Source organism: Rousettus aegyptiacus, unplaced genomic scaffold, assembly GCF_014176215.1.
Source record: "Rousettus aegyptiacus isolate mRouAeg1 unplaced genomic scaffold, mRouAeg1.p scaffold_m13_p_2, whole genome shotgun sequence".
Taxonomy (NCBI): Eukaryota; Metazoa; Chordata; class Mammalia; order Chiroptera; family Pteropodidae; genus Rousettus; species Rousettus aegyptiacus.
Window position 1 is genome coordinate 55,417,720 of NW_023416295.1, and position 16,045 is coordinate 55,433,764.

The 16,045-nt window shown below is 32.5% G+C and overlaps 1 protein-coding gene across 2 annotated transcripts in view; it reads right to left on the reverse strand.

Moving 5' to 3' along the window:
• PSMD14 (proteasome 26S subunit, non-ATPase 14) overlaps nucleotides 1–16,045 on the reverse strand; it is an 84,380-nt gene that overhangs the window by 11,498 nt on the left and 56,837 nt on the right. For both annotated transcript variants that reach the window (XM_036236334.1, XM_036236335.1), the window contains exons 8-10: nucleotides 10,492–10,599; nucleotides 4,091–4,165; nucleotides 554–679 (exon numbers count right to left, since the gene is read on the reverse strand). In XM_036236334.1, coding sequence (XP_036092227.1) covers nucleotides 554–679; nucleotides 4,091–4,165; nucleotides 10,492–10,599 — 309 coding nt within the window. The remainder of the gene's footprint in view (nucleotides 1–553; nucleotides 680–4,090; nucleotides 4,166–10,491; nucleotides 10,600–16,045) is intronic.

The following is a 16,045-nucleotide window of genomic DNA, read 5'->3' on the forward strand; positions in this document are numbered from 1 at the left end:
ACCGGAAAATAAAGTCTGTGAGAACAGGTCTTGCTTCTTACCATATTTCTTCCTACCAACTCCCTAGTGCTTGGCACATAGTAGGTTTTCAATAAATAGTAAATAAAAAACACCAAGTTCATAAAATAAATTTTATGTAGCAAGTATTAAATACTACTGTTGTCTAACATCTCCTTATTCCCATTCCCTTCTAAGAAAAAGTCTTCTGAATAATGAAGACATTTAAAATGTAAAATAATTTTAATTGGTCTACAATAGGAGTTGGCAAACTATAGTCCACGGGCCAAATCTAGCCAGCTACCCTTTTTGGTATATAAAGTTTTACTAGAACAGAATCTCACTCATTCCTTTAGATATTGTCTGGGGTTACTTTTATACTTCAACAGCAGAATTAAGCAGTTGTGACAGTGTGGATGACCCGCAAATTCTAAAATATTTACTATCTGATCTACAAAATAGGTGACTATTTTAAACTGTATTTATATAATACTTGATATCTAATCATATATATTCCAAAGATTATTAGGAAATAAATGTTAGAAATAACTGTTACCTTATTGTAATTCTTGGCTAATTCCAACATCTCTTTTACCACTGATTCATTGTGTTTACAGTGTTCACTGTAGTCCTGAAGTGTCAAACCTTCCATCCAACTCTTCTTATGCAAATTTAGCAACATCTAAAAAGTATAAAGAAAGAGTAATTATTTTTCTGTATTGAGAATATTTCACTTGTTTTGAGAAACAACTTCACGAAAAACTTCTGGAATTAATGAATTTAAATTAATTAACTTCAATAAACTCTAGTAAGAATTCTCTTAACTTTATATATAACTTAAGCTAATATAACCTAAGGAGTATTCTGACTCCAGGGCCTTTGCATTTGCTGTCCTTCTGACTTGAAGGCTTTTTTCCCTATCTTTGTATGGCTTACCTTCTCTCACTTCCTTAGAGATAGATGCCGTCACTCACTACACTATATAAAAAAGTCACCCCAAACTATCTTAAACATCTTCCTTCCCTTACTCTGCTTTATTATTTTTATAACACCATCAACACCTGAAAATTTTTTCTTGTTTACTACATTTCTCTCTCATTAAAGAAAAATTAACAGGGCCAAGGACTTTACCCTGTTTCTTTCAAGATCACCAGAGTCTAGATTCTAGAACAGTATCTAATGATAGCAGACACTCCATAAATATCTGTGGAATGAATGAAACTACTATGCTATACACAAGATCTCTAATGGTTCATATGGAAGCTCACCTTTTAAATGCCAAGATAAGAAAATAAAAAGCCATTTACTAAATGACTTTATGTCAAGCTTTCTGAGTTTCAGTTTAAATATCTATAAATTGAAGGCTTGTACCAGATAATCTCTAAATTTCTTTCAAATTCTAATATACCATCCATAATTTAAAAAATTAAAACTTCTTTACTGTCAGAATGAAAAGTCACAAAACTGGGAAGGAAATCCCAAATTCACTCAGTTTGCAATCACATCAGCAAGCTGAGATCAAACCCTACTAGTGATCAAAGAACTACTATCTACTTAGTTCATTGTTTTGCAAACTGGGCTCCTAGTTCCATGTATATAATCTTGGAAGTTCATAAATTTTTAAGTTTAGAGTCTTAATGATACTTTTTCTTAAAATCTTACTCTAAAAATGTTCTTCAGTTGCAGAATGTCATTGAATGAGTTTTTTTTAATGAATATGCAATGTAAAAAAATGGTGCCTACAGAACAATTGTTGTTGTTTTACCATTAGTACCAGTATACTTTAAGAGATCCCTGAGCCATGCAGATGTGGAGAAATAGTTGGAAGTGTTTGAGTTTAACTTAGAAACATTATTTGTTTAGAGGTTTGTAAACACACAGTACAAAGTTTTTCTCATGCTGGAGAATAAACTACATGTCAAAAATCACCCATGAGTCTTTTTAAGACACTAAAGCTCCAAATTCCCCCAATGCCCCCTCCTACAGCCCAAGAGTAGCTTGCATAAAAATTATAAAACTCCAGCACAAGAAGCTCCAATTTCTTTGACTGCTTCTCACCTTGGCCACAGATAGTATTTAAAAAATATATCCTCGGGAAATTTTGGGGCAGCTGCAACTACATGTGCTATAAAGCTATCTATAATTAAGTGTTGAGAATTAGATTTTACTACTACTTCAAAAGAAAACAAAGAAAGTTCCCACAGAGCTGGAGGACATCCCTACCATGCCTGGACAAGAATTCCATTGAGACCCTCAGGTAAAGCTTGGGGTTAAGTATACAGGTTAGTGGGATAAGAGTAAAGGCAAGGCTTCTTGTAATAAGAAAGCACCTGAACTGAGAAGCCAGGAACATAAACATAACCTTAATTAATCTATGTACATAGTTGTATGTTTGTTTTTTTTTTATGCCAAGGATGGTGGCTAAGTTTATGGGGTACCAAAAAAGGGGGGGGGGAAACTATGTAATTAGCTGGATATTTCCAAATAGTTGGATGTAAGATATCAGACTGATAAGATATTTATAGCAACTGGAATAGAGCTTCATGGCTCTGTGTCTCCCCTCAGGCCAAGGAAGAACTGGTCCCTTGGAGCCTCTCACTCATTGCCAAGCACCTATGACCTTAGGAGAGTTTATTAGTGGCTTTGACCTTTTAAGACAGTAGTTTATCAAACTTAAAATAATAATTTAAAAAACCAGAATTCAAAGAAAATCTTATATAGTGCATCCTCCCCATAATATATAAATAAGATTAAAAACTGAGGAGATCTGGTTAAAAGAGGGGGTAACTTACTCTCCCTCCCACTTAACCGTATGCACTAGAATCCCCTACTAAAGTACCTTTGAGAGGAACAGTTTCAACTAGTAGAAAGAACTTTACTACTGATTATTTACGTTTGGACTTGAGAGTACACGTAGGAACCCAAACTTACTGGCTATCAATAGTACTCAGTGTTCTTAAATTTTTCTTGTCTTTCTCAGAGAGAAAAATAAGAAACTAATTTTTTTTGAGTTAGCTTTCCCCTCCATCTTTATTGAAATATAATAGACAATTAGTTGCTTGTATTTACATTGTACACTTCAATGAGATTTTTTTCAATTATAGTTGGCATACAATAATATACCAGTTTCAGTTGTATAGCATAGTGATCAGAGATCCACATAACTCGCAAAGTGATCACCCCACTAAATCTAGTACCCCTCTTCCCCCTTACATATTTATTACATTATCAACCACCTTCCCCATGCTACACTCTACATCTCCATGTCTGTTCTGCAACTATCCATTTGTACCTCTTAATCCCTTTGCCTTTTTTTTGTCCCCCCCCCAAACCCCTTCCCATCTAGTATACCTCTAAATATTCTCTGTATCTATGAGTTTATATAAGAAGCCAATTTGAAGGTTGAGTAATTTTAATAGTAAAGAAAAAAAAAGCAGTTTTGATTGTAATTTCAAAAATCAATAGGCAGACTTAAACGTTTGGCATTACCTGAGAGAAAAAAAGTACTTGACACAATCCTAAAATAGTAGAAATTAAAGAATGCTAATCCACCAAAATGCTCAGTGATTTTAAAAGTAACCAAATTTGAAAATTGCCTGTACTAACAGATACGAATCTAAGTCCAAATATCTGAAAACTACATTTCCCTTTTGACTCACCTTTAGTTTACCGTATATAAACATGGTAATTTTGTTAAAACTATTACACAATTACAATTTAATTTATTCCTTCCAAATATAGAAAGCTATTAACTTAATTTAGACAGTAAAGGTCATTTTACTGGAGAAGGTAAGTCAATCAGAAAAATCACAGAACTAGAAAAGAGATTTTTATAATTTATTATAAAGCCAAACTGGAATGTTTATTTCCTACTTTCTCTGCTGCTTTAGCACCTACCAATAAGGTAAAATGTCTTTCAATATATCCAATAAAATATTCTTTTATTTTATGCTGCAATCCATCAGGAATAAAAAAATATTTGGAACACATCAATGAAATAGGTCAATAATTCAAATTCAAAAATACTAGTTAATATCTGAATTTGATCTGAAAGAAATTTTTTTCTTCCTCTAAGATAAAAATTTAAACTTACCTTCTGTTCCAGTTCATTTTTCCGATAGTTAATAGTAATGGAGTAATAATGTCTGTTTAGTCCATGAATTAATGCCTATATAGACAAATGATTTGAAAAAGGACAAATTAATATTTCCATTTATTAAATACAATTGTTTGAAATTATTGACATAGTGTAGACAATACCTTTGTCATCTAAAAAAAGGCTTTTTACCCTAAATAAAGATTAAATTAAAATATTTTTTTTCTTAGCTATATGTTTCAAAGTAAGATTTAGCGGTATGGGTCATACACTCTTCAGAGTATGATATTCGACAGTTTCGGTAGCTCAGTTAACGATAGGGTTTGACCTCATCATAGTCCAAATTATAAATTAATTATTCATAATTTAAAATTGTAATTTATTAAATCTGATTTTATGATATGTAGGAAACTTATTTAAAAAGAAAAGCATAAAAATGATAAGACACTTATTCACAACACTAATCTGGGATTTCTTTTTTTTATTAATTCAGTTTTAACAGATTCAAATAATTGTGTCTGCATGTCTCCAAATTAACAAAGTGGAGCTTGTTCTTTACTAGATCTATTTAGCTCATACTCTAATCCAGTGATGAACACACTAACCAGATTTTTTTACCACTGCACTTGATCTCAAAGACAAATAAGCAAATTACAATAAAAATTTAAGCTAATGGCATGGCTTCATTAGGAAACAACACCCTGTATGTGCTGGAATCCATTCACAACTGCTCTAACATTTAGCTCTATCTAGCAAAAGAAGTTCCAGCGAGGTTCCAAGTGGTATTCTGGGAGACCCTCTATCATCCTAGTAAGACATAAAAGTACAGAAATACACCTTGGACATATTTTCAACAAGTATAAAAACAAAGAGAGCTTTGGGGTTAACTCTCACGAAACTAAAGATAAAGCTAACCAAAACAACTGCCACATTCTTTAATTATTGGATTTTTATAGTGTAAGTGTTAAAGTGTTGAGGCAGTAGATGAAGGGGTGGAAAGGAACCATTTAATGAGCATCTGCTTTATACACTGTCTTCTAATCTTCATAACAACACAGTAAGGTAGGCTGGTTCCATTTGTATTTTGACAGATGAGGAAAATAAGACACAAATCGCAATTTGTCCCAGTTTACAGCTGGTAAAAGGCAAAGCTGAGATTGCAATCGAAATCTTTCTGACTCCAAAGCCCGTGTTTTTTTCTACCATACTATGTTATAATGTATCCTACAAAATTCTTGTATTAAGTCCGTACTTTAAGGATCAGGATGAAACCAATAGTCTTATTTTTAAACTTTGGTAGCAAATATCACTCCACCAAGTACTAAAGCATCTTAGATACATACTATAATAATCCATTTCTATATTCCTAACATCTGTTATAACAATTGATATACAATATTAAAGTACTAAGAGTATTTACTAAACCCTTAGCTATTTCCATAATTACCAGGAGCAGTGAATTAAATTTCAGTGCATAGAAATGCTGCACTGTATAGATCAAAAAGTGGAACTAATCAGGGCCCCCCTTGATCTGTACTCAGCTTTATGCAAATTAGGGAGTACAACCTCTGGGTAGAAGAATTAGAAAAAGGTGCCCAGTTCTCTAAGCAGACACAGCCTGGCTGGGGAGTGGAGCTTAGACTACATTTCAGGTGCCTATTGCCCCTCATCCAAGTGCCTTTGTGTAACGTCCTCACTACAAAATTATACAGAATAGCCATATAGCTAATAGCACTGATGGCTGATAAATACAGAAGCCAGACAACAGGCCCAAAGACAGGTCCACATTTTGGAAATTAACTGTACTACGGAAATACATAGTTTGGTATTTGAAGGCACTACCTACTTGATTTTCGATCACATTATTTAAAGTAGTAAAAGTAACACAGGCAGTGTGAAATACTAGCGGGTATAATAACAAAACAAATATTAGTTTAAATCAAATTATATCCTCAAGCAATCTTCCAATTTCACTTACCTGCTGTGTACCCCCAGTGCATTTATCGAAAATCTTAGTAAATTGGCCATGTGCAGTTCTCCTTCCACATGAGCCCAAAAGCACAGCTCAATAAATAAAACATGCTCTCAAATTAACCAGTCTAGTTGACACTGAACTACAAGTTGTAGCGGGATATGCCAAATATAAGATTAGTTTTATCAAGGGGGAGACTAACCTTCGGAAAAGTTCAAATTGTAAATTAAACACCATGTACAAGCAAATGCCATGGTATGTCAGGAAGATAATGGAGAAAGTTATATAGCAAGGAAATTTCTTAAGACATCAATACTTTTAAAGTTACACTTAAACATATGATGGGCTTAGGAAAATTTAGGCAATTCTTCATTAAAATGGGGTATGTTCCAGAAACTCATTCATTAATTGGCCATTTGAAATTGGCAACAGTTTCTCACAGGAGCAGTGTTATAAAGCTTGATTTTATAGTATATATTGTGAGCTAAATAAGCTTTTAGTGGCTGACCTGGGAAGGTAGCCAACTTTTATAGCACCATTTCTGGACAAGATATTTTGGATTTACTAACAGCACTTAGCTTACTTGAATATCTTGACCCTTGTTTTCTTTGCCTGCTGCCCTTTCAAAGAAAAGTTCTGCCTAAGTTAGTACTTAGTATCAGTTTAAGACAAAGAATGGTTTGAAGTAGGAACTAGACAGAGGGGGGTTTTAAGATCCTGCTGATTAACTTCCAGGTTATTTCCATGCTTCTTTAGTTAATCTTTAGAGTAAAGCTTTATATAATTTTGTTGGTAAGACAAAATCAAAACAAGTACACAAATAATCATCTCAGTGAAATAAACTTCAAAATCAATTACCTTTTGAATTATTTTTATTTCTATATTTACTTATTCATGTGAATTATTAAACTTAGGTTTTAGAAATCTCTGTGGGAGAATAGGTATCTGATCCAAATAAATGTTGAATTTTGACTAAACTACTGACACACAAATAGTGAGAAGGAAGCAATAAACTTAGAACTGCAGTGATACATGAGCAAAGGTGGTAGAAACTTCAGAATAAAAATAAAGGTACAGTTTATGAGAGGCAGTCAGCTACCAGGCTGGATGGAATTGTGTTGAATCATATTTATGTAGAGGGACTGCTGACAAACAGTTCCTAAACTAAGATCCTGTACTTTAATGGCTTCCTACATAATAACCATGTCAGATAAGTAAAAGCAACTAAAACCCACCCAGCCATACTTCATTGACATTTCCCATACTATTGAGGTTAGAAGTTATATCTCTATACACTCACTGCTATGGAAAGCAAACATACTATAAAACACAGCTTATGAACTATATAACCTATTTACAGGTTCTTAATAGGATAAAAAAGTTTCATGCTCTTAAAAAAGGCATGTTTACTTAGATCTGAAGCAAAATGTGTTTTGTTCTCTCTAGAGAACTTGGTTGCAAAAGGCACAAGTAGAAAAAAAGAGTTTTTGCTAAATACCTTTTTGTGCCTTTTGAATTTTGAACTGTATACATATATTATCTGTGCCAAATTAGTTTATTTTCCAAGTTTAGTATAAAGAGTGAGGCACCTTGGTTATGAATACCAGTTCCTACATTAATTCACTGGGTAACCTGGGCAAATCACAAACTCTCTGGGTCTCACAGTTTCCTCACCTAGAAAATGACCACGAAAGGTTCCTTTAAAAAATGTAACTGTTTAATCTGTTTAATAACTACTGAAAACAATATTTTTTCAAATAGCCTACTTATGGTAGACAATCTAATTATATCCAGGACTATACTTAGAGGTCATAGCCCTAGTACAGTGCATCCATGCCTCAATATTTACTAAATTTCCATGCAGTTGACAACTAATCTTCACATAGACTATGACTCTTAAGATTCTGAAATGTCAGTGAATTTTTTAGTAAAATAGTTTAAAATGTTTAGTTACTAAAATAAATACCTATTAACTCTCAATTCCATACAATGCTAATAATGGTCAAATGTTCCAAAAAAAAAACGAGGTCTCATACATCAATATAAAAATCTATAGGATAGGTATTATACTTTCTCCTCTCTACCAGGATTATTAATGGCTTTTCTCATTTAAAATGAGTTCATATAAATTTTGTCTATTAGCTTTGTCTTTTGGTAGATACTTCAACATTTATTAGTGCTTATGAATTATTTTTTTAAAAGCAATATATGTTTCACTGTAGAAAGTTTAAAAATATTTGGAGAAGGAAAAACAAGGAAAAAATTCCATAATCCCAATACCCAAAGGCAATTGATCTTAACATCCTGGTGTAAATATATAGGCATGATTTTACAAAATATGTATTTGTAAAAAGTAGTACTTGTTTACCTTATTTTGTAATCTCTTACTTAACAAATTTGGAATTTTCCTCAAATTATTAAATAGTAGTCTCTAACAGAATCTTAATTTATCACTACTTTAAGAATAACAGTAAAAAGAAAAAATCATCATTAGAAGAGCATAGTGACTACCAGCATGAATGCTGATGGTTGCTATCAAATTTCTATCCCCACTACTTGAAAGTTGGTTTACAAGCAAGACTCATCTCAAAACAAACTAGTTTTCCTTCAAAATGAAAGACACAGCGTTTCTGAATGGCTTCTGATCCGAGTTAAAAATTCTGCTAATGTATATTAAAATTCTATTATGGACATTACCATTCACTTCGAGTTCTTCTGGCTTGCTTTCTTTGTAGCTTGTCTTAGAAAACTAAAATTGTTTTAAGGTGTAACTTTGTTCTGTCACTTTTTGGCTTGATCCCATTTGAGTGTTTTAGTATTGAAATTGTCTTAATACTGTAAAGCACCCAGATAGATGTCATTCAGATGGGCGCTATATAAACTGTGAAATAAATATATTTACAGATTTTAATTGGAAGGCAAAACAAACTAAAATAAGGAAAAACAATGATGCTGTGGCTGTTATCTAACATTTACATGGGTCCTTTTAACTTGGGTTTGGAATCTGCTTTATAAATTATATACTATAAGGTAGGACCAAAAAACACAAAGTGGACTGTTGTAGAAATAGATTTTGAATACTGATTATACTCAATTTTTAAGGTTAAAAAAGCAGTGTTTAAATTTACAAAATGAAATCTGCAACAGGTGGCTGCTGACTTGCAATTAGTAAAAACTTCTGGCAGAAACATACCATGCAGTAATCACAATGATCTTGGATTATGAGATGCTACTTAACCTTTGCAAAAAAATAATGAAGTAGTATGATGCTATGGGGGTTTATAAGAAAGGTCATTATCACAAGCTAAACAGGTCCAATAATATATTCTCTTGGAACATGCAAGCATGGGCTTGTCTGTACCCAATCAAAAATACTGGTAGCTTATTTCAAACTCATTATACTTTGCAGTTTTCCCTAACTTACAATTTTTTTTTCAAAAGCAACACACCTCAAATCCTTTGAAACAAAACATTTCACTCTGATGATTTCAGATGAATGAGTGCTACAAAAGTAAACCTTTAAAAGTATAAAGTTATCAAAGTGTAACCAAGGCTTAACCATGGTTAACTGTCAAAGCCACAACTCCCCAAAGACAGAGCAAGGTTGATTCAGAAAGGGAGCAGCAATAGCTACTATAAAGCCTTTGTCCTATGTGTCCTATGTGTTCTATGTAACGAAACATGGTATTTCTGTCCCTTTAATTAATCTTCAGAGAAGCAATTACCTTTATAAACATGGGTTGTGGTGCGTTTAAAAACACATTTAAAATAATCTTTACAGACGATAAAGATTTGTATAAAAACAATGAGGTATGTGAACGATACAAAGAAAACAATCACTCAAGAGGATATTAAGTGTCTCAATAAATTTAACAGTGGTGGTAGACATCACCTGAACAAGATATGAACTCTGATCAAAGGTAATATATAGATGTGTTTTATAGGATTCATTTGGAAAGTGGAAATTAAACCCAAAAAAGTAGAGAATTTTAAGTACCATTTACGAATTGTTTCTGGGGACCTCCTAAAGTTCACACCAATTTTCCTATGTTGCTGCTATGAGAAATGTCTACTAATCAATCAAGAATGATATCTAATGCATTCCACTTATAAATCGTATTGGTCCTTTACTACAATGTTACCCACACACAGCCATAAGGTTATTATCTCAAGATAAGGGTTCTACTAAGCTTTCAAAAAGAGTGTCCACAAACTGTTTGGAAAGTTTAAAGTTTCCACTGAAAACTGACTCATATCTGAGCAAATCTAACATTTACATCACATTTCCATAATCTTCTTTTAAAGCACAAGAAAAATTAATTGTAAGCAAATTAAAATACTAAATATTGTATCTTCGAATGGCTATTTATAACAACTTTTTAAAGAGTAAAACAGTTTTAAACACATTATCAAATACAGGCATTACCTGGATAGATGGCTTGTTTAAGTGACCCAGATTAGAAGTTGTTTGTCTTGGTTCATGTCCTAGGACCATCATATTAGCATTGATCAATCTGAAGGCATCAATAACAACCTGTAAAAACAAGGTGTCAGGTCAATTCTTTTTAAAAAAGCAAGTGATGATGCCAAGCAACAGTGGACAAAGCATGATCAACTTGCATCTGTTTCTGGCCTATTTCCAGAAAATCATTTAATTATAATATTAATAAAAAAGAACCTCCTGCTGACTGTGCCATCGGCACAGCACCCTCAATCTTGTAATGTAAGGTGACACCAATTATTGCAATTTTCATGAAGCAGTAAAGAAAAATATTAACTTTGCATCTTTATTATTGAAATACGTCATTACTAAACTCACACCAAACAGCCTTCATTGGTGTGCATATGTTTGTCACCTAAATTTTACCTAATCAAAATGAATGACAAAGAGAAACTAAAACTGAAAGTGAGCACAAGCTAAGGGACCACATCTAAAGCCCAGTCCTGTCACATCAATTACACCACCACAATACTTGAAATGACAACAAAATTACAACCAGCAAGGCACTTGCTCCACGTATTCTCTTCTAGTCAGATACCTTTTACTTCTTGTGACTATAAAAGACTTTATACCTTGTCTGATGGCCTTAAATGTCCAAGCCACTGTCAAGAATAGGAGGCACAATACAAGAAAATCAAGGTCATCTGTGCTTTAAGCCAGGAACATGGTATAGAATTATATGGCCCTAAATTCATAATAAAGAAATAACAATAGGTATCCTCTTTATGCTAAGTATAATCAATGTTTCTGTATAGAAAGACTTCAAATTCTTACATGACACAATATCCTGTTAGTTCTTACATATTAAGAAATTTAAGAAGAATCACATACTACCATATTGCTTTTTTCTGTTCATTATCATGGATTTTAAAAAACTCGTTAAAGCTTTTAAATGTTGTGAAGTTGTAAGTAAAGCACTGGGACTTTAAGTCAGTTGCCTCTTTCAGGGAATTAAAATCAATTACCTGGAGAATAAACTCAACACATTTGTCACATAAAAAAATCAAAAAGCAGCATAATATAGTATTTCTAAATTTGCCTTTAATAGTGTTAAACACCTGAGATTTATCAACATTTTAAAAGCTATTGCTAAGTATACTGGTTCTCATTTGTATAATTATTGAGGATACCAAGAGATTAAAATTAAATTTATTTTCATTAAGCCAACTGAAATCTAATCAAGTCTGAAAAATCTGTAATAAGTATTACTACATACTGTATGCTAAATAAGATTGGAAGGAAGGAAGGAAGGAAGGAGGGAGGGAAGGAGGGAGGGAGGGAGGGAGGGAGGGAGGGAGAAAGAAAGAAAGGGAGAGAGGAAGGAAGGAAGGAAGGAAGAAAAAACCCTTTCTAAAAGGCTTCCATGAAGAGTCAACAGCACCAAATACAAACTTAGACCAAAGTATTACAATAAGTAATTCAATCTAAGGTCTCTGTCCACTCTGGTAGACCAAAAAGAAAGGAAAAAAAATCAACTTTGAATTCTGCTTTTAACAGTTTGAATTTCCCCAGATTCCTCTTGCCTCAAAATAAAACCAAGTATCCTCAGAACATGCATGATTTAATAGTTTGTGAAAACTTTTTTCTTTTTATACAATAACTGTAATCCAGACTTGATTTTCACATTTATATATAAATAAATATGGCCTAGGTTTGTATCTCGTCCTTATATTTTAAAAAATTTTCTAATCATGTTTTTCCATAAAGCAATAATAAAAACAGGTACTAATATCAGACATGCTTCAATCAGATATTACAATGAACACTTTTAAAAGTTGTTTAAAAAAACATATGGAAGTAAATTTTTCTAACATTTTCTACTAAAAAGCACATAAAATAAAATTAAAATGTAGGCAGAAGAAAAGTGACCATCTGGATAGATCGATGTACAATTTAAATACAGAATTAAGAATTGTCACCCTTACTATTAGTGGTAAATATTTAAGAACGAAGCATCATTTTGGTCCAATTATTTTTAGAATATTTTGATTCCATTTTAAGATTTCTACAAAATTATAAAAATTCCATTATATATCAAACAAAATGCCCACATACTTTTTTTTTATAATGAACACTTTCAAACTAAAACGGACAGCTACTTTACATGCAAAAATCTCTGTAATATTTCTCTAGATTATACACAGGTGTGAAACTTCATAAAAAATAAATGAAAATACCAGCTACACAGATATCATGGTCATTTAAAAACAAATCTAAAATAAAAAATTTTAACTCTATTAAAAAATTAAGAGAAAAATTCAAGAATATACTGTTCAACTACCGATGGCCTGTGTTAAATAACATGCTTAGACTGACAATTCCTGAGTAGCAATATAATAGCCAATAGAAAACGAATACTTTACACCGAGTTTAAAGGAATTTGCTGCCATCACTATAGCAACTGTCTTAAGGAAACTAACATTTTCAACAACCTGCAGACCAAAATTAGATTTAGTACGCAATAAAAATATAAATATGGCAATACAGTCTACATTTTAATTTCTGTACAATTTTATAATTGCTTTTTGTGCCATGAGAATAAGCGGAGTTCTCCTTTACAGCAGCCTATCAAAATAGACTCATTAATGTCCAGTGCACTAATGAGCAATGGATAAAGAAGGTGTTAATTATGCCACAGTAAGATTCGAGGAAAAGCCCTAGTGAGCACTTGGAGGTGTGTACAAGCTGAAGGAGTTTCTCCATGTTTACGCATTTACAACATGATGCAACAGAAGGATAGCAAAGTGATGGTCACTCCACTGTTAAGAATGGAAATCTTAGATACAATATACTGACCAAAGGATCCCCAAGGATTAATTAGGGTATTATGCGGAGGTCAGGGGAAATAATCCATTTTTTGAAGCTATATAAATTTCTAAATAGTTTGTTTTAAAGTATATATACATTAGACCAGTTCAGTTTATATCTTACAAATCCAAATAATAATTTAGCCAAAAAAATTGACATAAAAACTACCTCCTTAAGATGTAATAACTAAAACTTGCAAGCTAAAGTATGAGGAATAAATATGATGCTAGACTTCTGTAATTCCCTTCCACGCTGAAATCCTACACACCACACTGAATCTCTACTCACCAGCCTGACCATTTAATTTTTTCTGGTACAAGTGCCTTGAGACTTTTCAGAGGTCACTGCAACAGTAGACAGCTTATAACAAAACCATTAGCAGTTTGGCTAGCTTAGGGAAACCTCTTACTTTCCTTTTTTGTTTATTATCACTGCATGAATCTGCAGCATATGATAGTTTATAATTTCTCAGGCTTGTTAAATTCATGTTAAAGGTCTGTTTTCTTGTTGAATAAATTTTGTTCATATAATGCTGCCTATTTCATACACTCAGTCTTTAATAGCACCTTTGGTCTATGCGCAACTCACAGATCAAAACAGAGGACTAAAATAGGGGTTGATGATGCTATTTACATGTGTGATTCCTGCTGTCTTCTTGTTAGTAGCTTTAATATAATAGAAGACCTTGTCTGTTTTGTAATTAACACATCTTTACTGGAGAGATATTTGGAAGTGATTGCTGTGAATATACTGGTTAGTAAAATAAACACAATCACACACCACTTTCTGTTATCAGACAAATTTGTGAATTGTACACATTATATTCCAGATCAACAAACTGTGATATAACAGCCAAGTAGAAGACACATATTTATATAACCCTTTATTTTTCTGAAAATATGTATTCACTCTGACCTTGCAAATATAATTAGCTTGTGGGATGTGCAGATTTCAGTACCATGGTTGCTTTACTAATTGCAACTCTTGGAAATAGATACTAAATATTTGGAAGCTGCCAATACAAAATAAAAACTGCATCTTTTTTGTACATCTGTCTTAGATTATAAAAGCAAAATAGTTTTAAGAACAATACTGTATTCCATGTTTATTCCAAGCACACCCAAGGGTCAAGGCCCTGCTGCTTTATTTTAATAAAGAATCTGGCTTAGGGTTCAAATTGCAATTATTTTTGAATTCAGTTTAATCCATATTTTTTGGCTTCTTTCACAAGTATAGTACAGTTTATCCAATATGCTATTTATTTTTAAATTCATGTTTTCATACCAACTGCTAGGTCACTGAAAGACTAAACTAAATTTCTAAAGCATCGATTTATAATTCCCAATTTTTACATTTAAAGGAGGCTATTTTTTAAGTAAAATTCTAAAAATTAGTTTAATACAAAGATGTTTGAAAGAAAAATGCATAAGCACTTCTGGCAATAGTTACAATTTGTAATTTCTCTCTCCCTTCTCTCTTTTTTAAACAGTAACTGCTACTTTGGCATTTCCAATTGCACTTATACTGAAGTCCATGACTATGGGAAATGTTTATATATAAAATAAACTAGAATATTTTTTTAAAAGCTTGAAAAAAATTTATGACCTCAAAATCAATGTCAAACATAAAAAGTTAAAATTCAGTTACCAATTATGTTCCTTATTAAAATCGTATACACTCACCACCACATAAAGTCAGTCTCTAAATGACTACATAAACACTAGGTGTGGAAAGAAAAGCAACGCCCCATATCAAATACCCTTTATCACCTAGAAATGACCTGTTATCAACTGCTTAGACTGTTTCGACATTCTTTAAAAATTAAAGGTGCATGTCACCTGGGAAGTACTGCTTGAGTTTGTGACCATTTCGTTACTTCTGCTGCCATGCACTGCCAGACAAGTATAAGAGAAAAACATCTTATGTCTCTTGTAAGCCCACAGCATAAAAAATTCAAAGAAATCTTACTTTTTATGCCATTTCCAATGAAAAGCACTAAGAACTAAAACTGACTCATGCCAAATGCATATCACTGCATTGCTGTGATTTCTTAGTCTCAAGTTTGCAACACGGAAATTATTTATAAAATGTCAATTTTAGCTCTGGAAAAGAAATTCCTATGTGTATGTACATTTTCTTTCCTCATCCTCAGAGAATTGCTTACTGTAGCTAGACGTCTATAGTACAACTTCAATATATTGAGAGAGAAAAAAAAGGAAGGGATGGGGTATAACCAGCATAATGTACTATTTTTTGACAAGTGAAGATGCACATCAAAATTCAAACAGTAAAACTACAAGTTTTGAACATATATGCCTTAATGAAAACAAATTGATCTTTAGAAACTAGTATGGCAAAAGGTAATTAGACATTTATAGATTCATGAAACTTTGTAAAAAACATATACTTAAGTCTTAAAAGTTTGGCAGGATTTTTTAGTGTGTGCATGTAGTCAGTATGGTATAGGTGTTTAAATGCTTGAGACACTCTGGTATCAGAATATTCCCTAAATCAGAATTCTGGTTCTATCACTTACTAGCTAAGCGATCTAGGGTAAGTTATTTAACCTTTTGTACATGAATGAAACCTCACAGAGTTGGTGATATGATTAAACAATACATATGTACCTGCCTCCATAGTTCCTCGAGTTGTTAACTGTGGCAGTCACAGA